At 42.4% G+C, this 15,208-nt stretch overlaps 1 protein-coding gene across 1 annotated transcript in view; it reads right to left on the bottom strand.

Annotated features, from left to right (window-relative positions):
• LOC147612703 (putative catabolite repression protein creC) overlaps window positions 1-10,599 on the bottom strand; it is an 85,446-nt gene extending 74,847 nt beyond the window's left edge. Inside the window, exons 1-6 of the mRNA XM_086783271.1 lie at window positions 10,013-10,599; window positions 8,121-8,435; window positions 7,794-7,902; window positions 7,536-7,629; window positions 4,961-5,048; window positions 4,782-4,865 (exon numbers count right to left, since the gene is read on the bottom strand). Coding sequence (XP_086639397.1) covers window positions 4,782-4,865; window positions 4,961-5,048; window positions 7,536-7,629; window positions 7,794-7,902; window positions 8,121-8,435; window positions 10,013-10,144 — 822 coding nt within the window. The 5' untranslated portion in view covers window positions 10,145-10,599. The remainder of the gene's footprint in view (window positions 1-4,781; window positions 4,866-4,960; window positions 5,049-7,535; window positions 7,630-7,793; window positions 7,903-8,120; window positions 8,436-10,012) is intronic.
• Between the last annotated feature and the right edge of the window lie 4,609 nt (window positions 10,600-15,208).

Raw genomic sequence — 15,208 nt, 5'->3', positions numbered from 1 at the left:
GTAGTCCAAACCTATGTTTCTCTGCAGTCCAGCCAGTCGCCAGGAGGGAGAAGAGAGAGTGAAAGGGCTTGCGTGTGTACCGATCATTTTCAGCTTCGTTTTTCTCTACCATCTTCTTCTACATCTCAGGCTTCTTTTTTCTCTACCATCTTCTTCTACATCTCAGGCTGCATTGGCTTCTTTTTTCAGCTTCTTTTTTCTCTACCATCTTCTTCTACATCTCAGGCTGCATTGGCTCGGAGCAGATTTATTGAGCTTGTTTCTCCTATTGTTTCTTTGCAAAAAGCTTCAATGCTGGAAATGTCCTTTTCAGATACAGAATTGGATGAAGCCCTCAAGCATTTGGGTAAACATAAATCCCCAGGTTGGAATGGTTTGACGGTTGAATTTTTTGTAGCCTTCTGGGCTGAATTGAAGGGTCCAATCTTGAAGCTCGTTAATGTAGCCTGGCAGCACCAACATTTTCCCTCAGCTTGGAAGCATGGTCTAGTTAAGCTTCTGCCCAAAAAACCTCTGTGTGAGACAATGGATGACTGGAGGCCTATCACTTTGATGCTTGTTATATATAAACTTATTGCTAAAATGTTGGTACACCGGATAAAGGATATCCTTCATGATGGACTTCATCCCACGCAATATGGTTTTGTTCCAAGAAGGCATATACATGATAATATCTCTAATACTCTCATTGCAATGGAATATGCAAAATACTCTACTCAAGATGTCTTGGTCATGCAGGTGGATGTGGCAAAGGCATTTGATACGGTGCAGTGGGATTATGTTTCTCAAATCATGTCTAAGCTTGGTTTTGGGCCAAAGCTAGTTAATGTCATAGATTGGCTTTACTCAGATTCCACTGCTCAATGCTTTATAGGGAAACATTTGTCTGAGTCTTGGACTCTAGAACGATCAGTTCGACAGGGATGCCCTCTCAGTGCTCTGTTCTATGCTATTGCTTCGCATCCTTTGCTTCTTTACATGGATCATCTGGTTGATACTAGACAGTTAGAGGGGCTTCAGATTTCTGGTTCACGGCCTTTCATTGCATAGGCTTATGCAGATGATTCATTCTTCATGCCAAAGAACAGTCCTTTGGAGCTTCGTCTATTGATGGATACTCTTTCAGATTTTGGGTTGGCAACTGGTTTAAAAATTAATTTTCAGAAATCAAAACTCTTACCTCTCAAGTATTGTGACTGGCATGCTATCCTGTGGCCCGGCCATATTATTTATCCGGAAAGCATAGTAAGACACTTGGGCTATCCTATTGGCTGGAAAATCAGAAATAAGCAACAAATATCTTGGGTGCTAAACAAAATTAAGGACAAATTAGAATATTGGAAGATCTCCACTTGGCCATTACATGTACGGCTTCGAATTGTTCAGTCCATTGTTCTGGCTTATGTCCAATTCTACCTTCCTCTCTTACATTGGTCATCTCGAGATCTTTCTTCTTTTATGTCTCAAGCCATGGAGATTTTTTGGAAAACTAAGCTTCATAAAAAAGCTTTAAGGTTGCTCAAAATGGACCTGCTTTGCTCGCCAAAAATGCATGGTGGTTTGAATATTATAAACATCAAATTTCATGTGCTGGCAAGAAAGATCACTATGCTCAAAACCTTTTTTCAACAAGAGCAGCCTTGGTCTATCATGTTGGCAATTTTGTGTGGTCGGACAAATGCTTATGGACGTTGGTTGGTTGATCCATCTGAAGTAGTACTTGGCAAATTTCAAGGTAAAATCCCTGGTTGTCCATTTTCTACTTCCTTGATTCAGGATTGGAAGAAAGTGCTCTCTCGCATCAAATGGTCTCCCCATCCTGCTTCTATAGCTTCCTCGCTTCGAATGGAAAGCATACATTGGAGTGCTGTTTTTTACTCTCCTCTTGCTGTACAACAACCAATCAGAGCTTACAATCTTATGAAATTGGGCATCCGGTTCATTGATGACTTAGTGGATACTAGAGGGCAAATTCTTTCTTTTCCTGCAGCATGCCAACAATACAATCTTGGGATGCATCACAGATCTATATGGAAAGCTACTGCAGATCTCTTACACCCTTTTATTCCGATTCCAACATTGGATGTAAGAGACAGGCTTCAAGATTGGCATCTTCAGTCTTCAAGTTCAAGATTATCCTCACAATCTTTGCATCTATTGACTTCTATACAGGCTTATCGATTGATATTACCTCCTCCATGGATTGCTCAGCATGCTAATTCTCTTTGGCATCTGGATAAGTCTTTAGCTTGGTGGAAAGCAAAACTGACATTGATATGGAAGTTGAAAATGCCATTGAAACAGAGACTTTTTCTCTGGAGATGCATTGTCGGTATTTTTCCAGTGGGAGTGAAATTGGCTCAAAGAAGGATTGCCTCTCCTCTTTGTCCAAGATGTCATCATGCTACTGAGAGTGTTCCGCATTTATTGTGGTCTTGTTCATGTTCCAGAGACCTTCTGGACAAGATCTCCTATTTTTTCTCTCTCAGATTTCCTGCACACAAGTTCTACAAGTTTTTCTGGATGTTTGGCACGTTATCAGCTTCTTTGTCACAGTATTCTCTTTTCTTCCATTGGATCAGATACTGGGCCTTATGGACCCTCTGGCTACAGCGAAATCATGCATATCTGAATTCACCCCTTCAGCACCCTTATGAGTTCTTCCGAGCCTCGTTGCGGCAGTCCTTATATGATGCCGTGCATGAGGAAGATTTGGATGTTTCTTGTGTTCAGCTTTTCTTTTACTGTTTCTGATGGATAGGGCATAGGCTCTTCTCTTGAGCACTGCCCTGATCTTGCATAGAACTTTTTTACTGCTGTTTTTAAGTTCTAGAGTTCAGACATCCTCTTGATGTCAAACCCTTCTGTACATTTATGATATAATGCAATTTCAACTGGTTTTACAAAAAAATGTGTGTGTGTGTGTGTGTGAAGCTTGAGAGAGAGAGTGTGTGAGGGAAAGTGTGTCTTGAGAGGCTACAGCTTGCTTGTGTGAGAGCTTGAAACTTGAGACCTTGGTCCTTGAGGCTTGCCGCTTGAGGGGGAGAGAGAGAGTGTGTGTGTGTGTGTGTGAAGCTAAAGCTTGAAGTGTGAGAGGGAGTGTGTGTGTGTGTGTGTCTTCTTATAGGGAGGGAGGCAAGAGAGAGGCCGAGGCCCAAAGGCTCAAAGGCTCAAGGGCTATGGGCCAAGGCTAAAGGCCCATGAAAAGCCCCTCCCAAACGGCCAAAAAAAAAGGTAAAAAATGTGACCATTGCCCAAACAGTAACCTGCAGGCGTTCCCATGCAGCCGTCCCCCACAACCGTCCCCGGAACGCCGTCCCCAGCTGGGGACGTCCGTCCGTCCCCGTCCCACAGTGTTCCCGGGACGGCGTCCCCCCGTTCCAAGGGTCCGTCCCCTCCGTCCCCTGTGACTATGGTTCCTCTTCTTTGTATGGAAGAGGGTCCATGTGCTCCAGTTCCTCTCAGCAAGACCTGAACTACAAGCTTGTGAGAGGACTCAAATGGTGAGGCGTTTCTACCATTAAAATACAGAAACTTTGTAAGTACTAAGTATAATCATCATTGATCAATGTATTATGTAAATAACAGACTTGTCTTTTAGAGTTGTACTCAATCACCAAGTAAGGACTACTAATCCCATACTTCTCCCACCATGAGACTAGCTGAAGTTGTGTCTCTCACATGCATGCAGTCTATCTACCAAATGCGTGGCTAGCATTCCGAGACACTAGCCGCTCATCGTCCAAGCATCTCATGCGCTCCACGTCTCCTCCTGTCCATTTCTGAATGTAATCTTGCCATCCATCTTCCAACTCTTCATTAACATACTGCACCTCACTACGCCAGAGAGGGTGCAACATGTGGGCAACCGCGTGGATTGGTCTATGGAACCAATCCCACCGGTCGTTCCAAACCCGTCGAATGTCCTCAACCCTAAAAATTAGCCATGAATGATCAAAGCTCTTAGCTAAAGCCTACAATACAAGTTACAACAAGAAGGCAACTAGTTGGAAGTTCAGTACGTCTCATCTATCAAGAGAGTGCATCAGTTAAGAGCCTCTCCAATCCGGTCCATGAACTCGTACAAGAGTGCTGCCCTCCATGTCAGTGATGCAAAGAACACTATAGATTGATTGAAGAGCGTTGTGCTCAACAAAGCCTCTGCCTCCTTCCACCAACCTTCTTGCATCACTCTACGTGCAAAAGCAACTGCCTTCGAGTGCTCATGGTCCTCCCAGCTCATCCACTCTTGGCAGACGACTATGCACATGAGTCCTTGTCGGACTCTCACTACCCTCTCAACCACAATAAACATATATGCAAACCTGGTTTGTGAGGGCTTCAGAAGCTTAGTAGACGCTTAATATATCTTTCTTTCTTTCTTTCTCTCTCTCTCTCTCTCTCTCTCTCTCTCTCACGCGTGCTGTGAATTTTTTGACACGCTTCATTGACACTAGACATCTTAGTGTGCTCACATATTCTAGAGAAATTGTACAGCATCAACCATGTTGACAATAATAATGCAATGTACGGGGACATCCATCACCCACTATAGGACACATAAGTTTTCCTTCATGCTTTTGAAAGATTTTCTTCCAAATGAACATTTAGAATGTCCTGATTCAGGCTATTTGCTATCCACTGTGTCCTTGTGTGTGACACATTGGATATTCATAAAATAATGCTGAGAATACGTGAGCAAATTTTGTTCTTTACTACATTTCCCTTCTGGAAGCCTCAAAACAAAGAAAACAGCATTGAATATTGATAGGAAAGAAGACCTTGCTGGATCTTGCATGAACTACAAGGAACTGTGTGACCTCTTTTACTGGAGGGAAAGATGCATCCCCACTTCCATCCTTACTCTGCAAAAACCATCAGTCCATGTGTCTTTGCCATTTAAACCGACAAGGGAGCCAAAAAACAAGTTCCAGTCAGAGCATTTATAAAAAGGTCTTACTTTATCATAGACATAAAGATTTCCATCAGCATGAGCAACAACAAAGTGGCCATCTCCTTGAGGAACCCATGCCATTGCAGTACACCGGCTTCATAAAAAGCAAAGAAAACAACAAAAAGAATGAATCAGACCCAAGAAACGGTTGAAAACTTGCTGTCACAACTCAATAACTAATCTGTGTACAGTACAGCTCAACAAAAAAAATGAATCAGACCCAAGAAACAACTGAAAACTTCCTGTCACAACCCAATAACTAATCTGTGTATAGTAGAGCCCAGCTATAACTATGCAAACTCGTGTCACACGCTTCTGATGCATCAGACCGCACGATTATAAAGCTGTAACTGGCCCCTTTCTGGTCACCCAGGATTTGTTGTGCTGCATGGAAAACCCCTATAAAAACACCCTAGCACACTTAAACCAGCGTAGGCGTACCAACTGCTAACTGCCTACATCAACACAAATAGGCATTACATTCATAATCTAACCTTGACACCATATTGTGGTGCTGATTCCCAAAAATGTTTTCAAAACCGTAAAAATGAAAGCAGAAACGAATCCCGAAGCCATGCAACATCATAGGTACTCAGGCATGAGCAATCAAGTTAATTGCGTTCCATATATAGGTACTCAGGCATGAGCAATCAAGTTGATAAATGCAGAAAGTTGTAGGGCCAGGAAGAGATGGTTGAAGGCACACCACAATGGCAATAGCATGACATCTAGGTGTGGGCCTTCCTTAACTTACAACCAACACTTTCCAATATCGTTTTCCAGACTCCAGGGCCTTGGAAAGGGTCAGCTAGCGAGTTAGGATGCAAATGTATCAATGGGGTTGTCAACAGCCCTTCTTAGCACCACACAGCCAGCCAGGGCTACAAACGTGTTCTGTTGACACATGGGATGGACCTTGAAGCTGAGCTTACAGCTTTTGCAGAGAAGCATATATTCCAGAAACCATGAAGTCTTCAGAGTGCTTTTATAGCATGTGCCAAGATACAAGTCATTTAAATTTCTAACTTTTTTCTGTGATAGCATTTGGGGGATGGTCTAGGCATTCTCCTATTATAGAAAGCATACATTACTTTTTGGGTCTCGTAGGCCATTTTGGCCTTCTGGAAATGTTAAAAACTCTCTCTCTCTCACCACAACAAGTTGATTGTTATTGATGCGTGGCATCAAAGATTTACTTGTTGATTAGTAGGTGTCCTTTTTTCTTTTTTTGCTAGACCAGAGATTTAGCTCAAGACCTACGTGGTTTTATTGATATGTAGCATCTCATAGGTCATTTTTGGCCTTCTGCAGACGTCAATATCTCTCTCTCTCTCTCTCTCTCTCTCTCTCTCTCTCTCTCCATGTTCTTCTTGGACATCCAGTTCTCTTGGGTCACATGTAACAGCTTTTTGGTTTCATAGATGATAGACCCTTTGGATCTTTCGTAGACATACAGGATGAGAAGGCCCGTTTTTTGGTGGGTGCGCCTAGCCAGATCTGGCTCAAAGACTTTGCAGATTGCAGTATGTTACTTCCTGCCAGAGACATTTTCCTTCACACATGATTTGTTGCAGGACAGAGAATCCCAATATACTCGTTGTTTGCAGACAGAGTGGAGTTTTCCAAGGGGACTTCAATGCACAGACAGCCGGTACACAGGTGTCAGGTGCATCTGTATGATTTCCATGCAGATTCAGTCATGCTTTCAGACGTAGACTACAGAGAGATGGGGACACAGCAGTCATCACAAGACACAAGGTCCATCACCACACATGGTTGATATTTTCAGGATTTGGAGCCATGCATGAATTACACATCCACGACATAATGTCCAGATGGCCCACATCAGACAGTCTCACCTCCGTCCCATATAAGGGGGTGTCGACTTGATGGTGATGGTGATGGTGAAGGTGAAGGTGAAGGGTGAAGGTGGTCAAAGAAGAGGCAAACGGTACAATGGAGAGTTGTTGTCTTCAAGATCGTTGGAGATTTCTGTAGGTTTGAAGAGGATCCAAGTGATGGATCGTACCATGGACCAAGCTTTCCCCCATCATGGTCCCCCCATCCAAAGAGAAACCTAGATGATGAGGCTTGGTGCAAGTGCTAGCTTTTGTGAGTAGTGCAAAGCCCGTAGTGAATATTGCAGATGTCGTGCATGGGATGTGTGGGCTGAGAAGTGCCCTTGGGTGTTCTCCTCAATGTGATAGCTCCAACTCTGCTTTCTTCGCGACATGTATTCAAGAAGAAGGAAAAAAATGAGGGCTTTTTCATGCCGAGGTTTGTCGTTTGAGGGTTTGGTTTCTAACTAGATTGCGTTGTCAAAAAGAATGGTAGAACAACCACTTTTGCGTGCACCATTTAAGGGAATCCAGGCAATGGTTCATGTATTCTTTCAGTTACTCCCACATAATTTCGAACATACTATGTTTCAGCACAGCTTATCTTTCAAAAGAATTTCGATAGTCAATAAACAGTATGCCACACGATACTCAAACAGCTCAACAGAACAGCAACAAGGTCCTCAAGCACACTTCTAGGGAAACCACTACAGGCACTGTATGTACTTTAATTGATGTATTACCTGCTATTGATAGACCCATCTTTGTTGTAATGCATTGCCCCAAAAAGCTTCTTTCCGGGGTCTTGTAGCTGCTGCCTCAATGATATAGAATATACTGTAGGAATAAGAAGAACATGTTGATAAAATTATTAGAGCAAATAAAATATATAGCAATGGAAAGTTCAGGTTATTTCCAAAACTTACCAAACAAAATAAGCTAAAAAAAAGTGGTACAAATGAGACTCAGTGCATGTCATTTGAGAAGATAGATATACCCACCATCTCCAGAACTCAGTCCAACTAGCAGATCATGCCCATCTTTGGCCTCTGGATCAAAAGCATGACAAATCGGGTTCCCATTACTGAAAATAATAGCTTTGATTGGGTCCTGAAAGAGCCAAATGGGCATCAAAAACATAATATTCCTGCTAATCAATGTTTCAACTTCCCTAAGATTGTCACTGCCATAGCTACATTTGGAGAAAGCCAATTTCACCGCCATAGCTACATTTGGGGAAAACCAAACATAAACAGTAGTGCACAATGACACTGGTTTTTGCAGCAGTAACAGTAGGGCAGTGCTAGCAGCCAATTGTTCATACTTGCCTTATCATGAGAATTGTAATCACTAACAAAAAGGGTATCACCAACATTAAATATCATAAACATGCCCTCCCCATCATAACTCGGCACTGTTGGCCCATTGCTTGCCCCCATGCCCAGGCTTGTTGTTGTTGCAAACTTATTCCCTCCGCTGACTTTGCTAGTGCCATTGCCTCCACCAAAACCTAAGGCCCTTGCTCCGTTTCCAGACCCTAAAAGAAATCTCTGTGTCACCATCTTCACACTACTGCTAGCACTGTAGCTACTATTCATTGAGGATGAAGTGACAGGCTTGTCCTTTAAATGCGCCATGGTAACCTGTCAAAGACAAAGGTCATCATGTCTGAACAAGTCAGTTGACAGTGCATATATGCATACAAGCTAAATTCCCTATCACATTTTTAACTTCAAAATATCGTAAAGCTTCAAACATTCAGCTTCACCACGCATAGTGTAAACTCTGTACTATGATATCCCTACTCGGCTATACTATGTGGTGAGACAACTGCACTCAAGGTTTATGTACAAAAAAGCATCGCCTTTTTGTGCTGCCTGTCATGATACAGGTTGGAGTATAGCTGTCACCACCAAAGGTTGGCTATGACATCCTACTCACATCATAACAAAGAGAAGGTGAAGGGTATATGTCAACCATAGGGTCTCCAGGCAGTTGTGCTGCGTGCATATGCTACATGTTGCTGTGGCTCAATCACCATCCATGGAAAGGCTTGGCTTCCAAGCACCCAAGGGAAGGTATCTCAATTTTAGGGCCTCTATTTGTGCCACCAATCCTGCTGCTTATTAACGTGATTCCACCATATCCTTGACTTCCTGCTTGCCTCACTAGCACCCAAAATAAAGTATGTCAACCTTAGACCCTCTAGATGTTTATGATGCCTGTAATGCTAAGTGTTGGCATGGCTCCATCACCTTTATGAGCAGGCTACAGGTAATATGTTGACCTTAGGGCCTTTGCACATTTTGCTGCCCCACAGGCCACATGCTATATGCATCATAGTTGCACGAAATGATAACAGCTGATGTCTATGCAAAGGAACTAGGAAACACAAACGGCAAGTCTTTGGTTTTATATGGTATACATGAAAGGTAAATTTGTTTTTAAAAAAGGATAGAAACCAGGGAATAAGTTGAGAAAAATATAAGAGAAACATGGGGTGGATCATAATATCGAGGAGATGGCGAGGAAATTAAAACTCAAAAGAAAAATTTGTGAAGGGAAATCTTGAGAGGAGATTAGGAAATACAAAATGGAAACGGCAACTCGAGAGAAATGGTGTTTCAACATTTTTGCCTAGGAAATGGCCATTTCTTGTTACAATGGCTAGCATGGCTTGCTTGCCACCATGGGTGGGCATAGCAAACAAGCAAACTTGCTTGTTCACAAAATATAAAGGATACATATGCCTCCATAATCCTACCATGGGATGGCGAGGCTATCTTGCCCCTAGCACGAGCAAATGTTTGCATTCTCATAGTTCTATCAGCAAGCTACGACCGGTGCATGAAACACCGTGCATAGTTCTATAGGCAAGCTATGACACTGACAGCTTCTATGGGCTGTACACAATTGTGCTGTTCACATACTACTTGGTGACATCGCTTGTGTAAGAGGCCTTCGGCATATGACAGTCTCTATCCTGGGGAGTTTATCACTAACCAGCGAGGGGGTGGACAGGCAATCCCATCCTTCTCCTAGTGGTGAGAAGATGTGGTGTTAGCATGCATATCCATGTACATATAAAACACCATGCTCAATTATTGTATGAAGCATGCTTCAAAATCATGTTGCCTCTAAGAAACATCCAGTGGAGATTCCAAAAAATATTTTGTTGTTTGGTTTGAAAAAAAAAAAAGCATCAAGAATCTGTACGGACCTGAGTGACAGCTTTAGCATGGCCGTAGTGGAGGCCCGGGAAGTGGGTCTTTTCATGAGAAAACTTGTACCGACCCTCGGGGGTCTTGAAATTGGGTTTCACACCAGGCGACTGGGTGTTGGAAGCGGCCATGGCTTACCGATCAAGAGCAGTCGCGAAAGGGCGGACATAACATTGGACGCCTGTCTTCTTCAACAGAATCTGGCGATGGCGGGGCTTAATGTATCTTCATAAAGATAAGCCATGGAGCGATGGAAAATGCTGCTTTTTTTATGTAGCTGGCGGCCAAACCTGTGCGCGTTCATGCTTCTGCTGTGCTCTCCTGCGTGCTGCTACAGGTGTGGGCGATTGGGGCAATTGTGATCTGGGAGAAAAAACACAGATTTTTCTGTTGCTTTCTCTTCTGCTGCTGCTCTGTGGATGATCCTCAATTCAAACGCTATGCAATAGAGAGTGTACGCATTTAAGTAAAGAAGGTTCGGCCTGTCAAACCTCAATTTTTTCTTCCTACCTTGAAAACCCTTACTTTATTTTAAAAAAAACAATAAAAAAGAGAGAAATAATGTGCCATTTATGAATAGGTTTCCAGGTCCATAATATCTTTGAAGGAATATATATTCTCTATTGAAGTTCCATAATTAATGTTTGACCTTGGAAGAAATTATAAGCACCCTTTTTATCAAAAAAATATAAAGACCTAATTTGAAAATCTTGCCAAAAGAAGAAAATACATGAACTTGTGCATTTCTCGCCTCTCGTAGAGAGGCCAATTACAACAATTAAGCAGGTGCAAGCATAATTTTACTCTCTTTTGTAGGGAGATTAGGATTCTCTCTCTCTCTCTCTCTCGTTGGAGAATATGACCCTATCCCCCTCTTCTTTATGATCCTACCATCATTTACACATGAGCTCACCTACCACAAACAACCTAACCTAATCTCTTGCCTAGATACTTTTCTTATTTGGGCAAGAGGTTGAAAAAAAGGGGCATTAAGTGTGTTGTCTACTTTTGCCAACAGTCATGCAGAGTTAAAATGTTTTGTTGAGGAACATGTCGAGAAAGACAAGGCAATGTAGAAATAAGAGGACAAGGGTTACAACTTCTATTTTGTCTCTTTAATGTTCAGCACATTAGGATGGTGAGACGATAAGGAGAGAACGGGAGGGCATGTGAGTGTGGTGCAAGAGAAAGGACATGGGGGCATGCGAGTGTGCCTTGGATAAGAGATGAACAAGGTGGAGGAGAAGGAGGATAAGGTGTGAACATGGAGGGATGGAGTGGAAACTAGAGGAGGGATCTCTATCAACAATGAAGGGACTTCAGTGGAAACTAGAGGAGGGATCTCTATCAACTTTATGTTGAAGGGACTTCAACATAAAGTTGGGAAAAGTTACACTTTTAAATCGAGTGATAGCCCCCAATTAATAAATAAGTATAATAGTTGAGACTTAACTCGATAAATTATTATTTGCTCATAATGAAATGCCAAGCTGCATTGAATAAGTAACAACCCATTTTCAATGGTAAACATTTAGTGTTTAAATGCCAAAAAAGGTAATCAAAGACAATATAGATTTATTTGTTTTTTATGTGTTTAGCCTTCAAGTGTTGCATTACACGAGAGGATATGGAAAGAAATGACATGCATTTGGAATTCTCTCTCTCTCTCTCTCTCTCTCTCTCTCTCTCTCTCTCTCTCTCTCTCTCTCTCTCTCTCTCTCTCTCTCTCTCTCTCTCTCTCTCTCTCTCTCTCTCTCTCTCTCTCTCTCTCTCTCTCTCTCTCATGGAGGCATGTATGCATTAAGGGAGGCGACATTATATCGCTGTGTCCTCCACCTAGCAGCATAGGCATCAAAGAGATATCGCTTCCATCATTGATCTCTAAGGGAGGATGGAGAGGGGTTGCTAGAGCTAAGGGACGAGGAAGGAAGGCATGATGATGACTCTCCAGCTTCAAGCAAAGGGAGGTAGCTCAAGTTAAAACTATGATTAGTGAGAATTTTTTTTCTATAATTCATTTTGTGATAGTTTGAAGTGCACCCATTTTATTAAAAAAAATCACTAGGAAAAAAACTAACAAACTTACTTTAATAAAACTCACAAAATCTATAAGTTTTTGCTCAAAAAAAAACATTATGCACTCACACTTGTGAGTGAAAGAATTTAGGGTGCGAGTTTGTTATACTTTGTGAATACTCATACATCACAAGTTGTGACATAGTGCATAAGTGTTGATACTCACAACTATGAGTGAAGGTCTCATGGTCACGTTTGTGAGTATGGTGTACTAATTCCTTAACTTTGATACTCAAAACCTCTCATGGTCATGTTCATGAGTGTGGTGTGTGTAGCTCCGATGTAGTGATTAGTGTTCTATTGACATGATGGTTAACCTTTGGTATATCATTAAAGTCACTCGTGGAAGAGGTGGTTTTGTGGTGGTAACACCGGTGGTGGTAAAAGCATTTTACATACTCTCAAGGTTCCTCTTTAGGGCATGGATTGACCTAGGTGAAGTGCGTTAGTAATTAAAGACCTTGTTAGTGGTACTAGTAAAGTCACCTATGGGAAGAGGTGGTTACGGTGGTAACACTAGTGGTGGTAAAAGCATCTTAGAGGTACTCTTAAGATTCTTCTTTGTGGGAGCTACCCTAGGTGAGGTGCATTAGTGATCAGAGACCTTGTTAGTGGTGCTAACAAAGCCAAATGATGCCATGCATATTGGTGGATGCAATGATGTTGGCAGCAAAGGCAACATGAATGCACAGCTAAAAGCTTCCCTACATATTAGTGGGTAAGGCAAGCAGTTGATGCCCCTTGTTGGCTAGTTTTCCTCATTTTGAGCACTACACAACTACAACCATGAGGGCATGTGTTGTGTCCTCAACACAATGGCATTATGTATTATTACCATAGGCTCAGGTGTCTTTGAATTTTTTTTTTGGGAGGGAGACCAGCACTGTTGACCACCCACCCCACACTAATCTCACAGTAGTAGCTGGACCTCCTCCTCGTCGTTTTCTTTCCTACAAGTGATGCTCTACCTTGTCTTCTCCTCCCCCATCAACCAGCCACATTTGCACGCTATCCAGCCACATCTTCTTCCTCTACCGTTGATGCTGACTCCCTTTTTCTCTCTTACTCATGCGCACAGCTCCACCCCCCTCTTGCGCCTAAAAGACACCCCTCCTCACCTCTCAATAGCAGCACTCACCCCCTCTTTCTCAATAGTAGCACTCACCCCCTCTTTCTCACCACCTTCATGACTCTCCCTTGCCAGCCCTTACCCCCTCTCACTCCTACGCTATATCTCACCATCCTCTCTCCCACTTACTCGACACAGCCAACCCCCTCACCACTCACTTGCTAGCCAACCCTCTCTCTCACTCACTTGCCCATAGCCAGCCCCCTCACCACTCTCTCGCTCGCCAACCCCCTTACCACCCTCATTATTCTCCCTCGCCAACACCCACCCCCTCTCTCTCACTTCCCTCGTTACTCCTCTCTTCAACCCATACTCCCTCACCCCCTCTCATTCCCTCTTTCTTCCCAGCCACCTCACTCACCCCCTAGCAATCCTAATACTCTACCAATCCCACTCTCCTAATCCCATCATAATTATGCTCCCTCCTATCCCCATGATAATTACTATGCTTCCTCCTAATCCCACTCTTCCTTTGAGTTCATCTATATCCATTACGATCACCACTAGTATACCCTAAGAACTTATAAGGTCAAGTTTAATTACATCCCAAAACAGAATTCAGAACCCAAGTACCAACAATACCATTTGATCTTCCCTTCTCTTCTAGTTGCACCATATATTATTATCTTGCTATCTAGTATATACAAAAAAGAGTAAGTTACTTCTTTTGGCAAGCAAAAGCTTAACCTTGATAAGGGATAATGGCTCGTGGAGGGCGTGCAGAATTAGTTGACCATGATGAGGATACAACCGAACCTCAAATAGTGGTAGCTACAAATGTCTCCCAATGAAGTGGAGGATCGGCTCACATCCCCGTAACCACGATTATTAGGCCTCCACCTTGTCATGTAAGTGGCAGCAACCCTATAAGTTTTTTATTAAGAAAAGGGATTGTTTGATGCATTTAACTAGGGAATTTTCTTAGAGAAAATAGAGAAAGTTATCTCTCTCATGTGAGAATAGTTGTTGCATGGATTGTTATGTGAAATGTAGATACAAGATTATGACAAGACTAGTTCTAAAGTTGTTGTAAAATAAACTAAGGGACGTGTTTCTCTTAGGGATAACCATTTCGAAGTGATTGGTCTGGGGTAATTGGGAATTCCCCCACCCAGGGCAACCAACTTTTGAGTAGTTACAGAGTTGGGGCAAGTGCTTACAATGGAACCCACCACAAAGTAGGGCGAGGGTTCCTTCCTAGTTTGCAAAATAAACCAAGGGACGTGTTTCTCTTAGGGGGATAACCATTCTAAAGTGATCAATCTAGGGTACCTAGGTATTCTGAAGTTTGTAGTAACTAGGTATTCCCCCACCCAAGGCAACTAACTCTTGAGTAGTTATTACGAAGTTGGGGCAAGTGCTTATGATGGTTAACCCACCACAAATTAGGGTGAGGGTTCCTTTTGAGATTGCAAACCCGAGCTTGATAGGTTTCATGTTAGTGTAAGTGAGTGAGGTGGCATTTCACCTTACTAATATGTGATAATTTATTGTGCCAACGACGGTTACAATGCCTAGATTGTACGTAACTCGATGCACCGAGGGATGTTTTTCTAGATTGTGTTGTAATTCAAGTAATGTGTTGTTTTTAAATGATTTGTTGGCATCAAGGGATAAAGGAACCCGTGAAGGAAATTAAATTAAGGAATTTTGTTATGTGATGCATATGTACCAACAATGTGCCTCCGAATTTGGAAAGTGGGTGGTAGAGTGGACCTAATTAGTCGGATACTTTTCAAAGCAAAAATATAGATGAATAATAGGTAAGACCCCCAAGACCATAAATGTATTCGTATATTGGATAGTCAAGAATTGGTTCTTGATTAGGCACTCTTCATAAAAAGTTTGGGGTGTTACTTACTAGTGAGATCCCTCTCTACCTCGAAAGAAGAAAGGGTACATGAGGTATCTTACAAAGCGGAAGTCCAAAGTTCAAATAAGCACACCAGAAAAAGCCAATAGTGATGGCATCCAAGCTTTCATCGTATGA

This window comes from Cibotium barometz, chromosome 45, assembly GCF_041138505.1.
Source record: "Cibotium barometz isolate CiBa-2024 chromosome 45, ASM4113850v1, whole genome shotgun sequence".
Taxonomy (NCBI): domain Eukaryota; kingdom Viridiplantae; phylum Streptophyta; class Polypodiopsida; order Cyatheales; family Cibotiaceae; genus Cibotium; species Cibotium barometz.
Note: the sequence above shows the minus strand (reverse complement) of the source record. Positions and strands in the feature narration are given on the sequence as shown.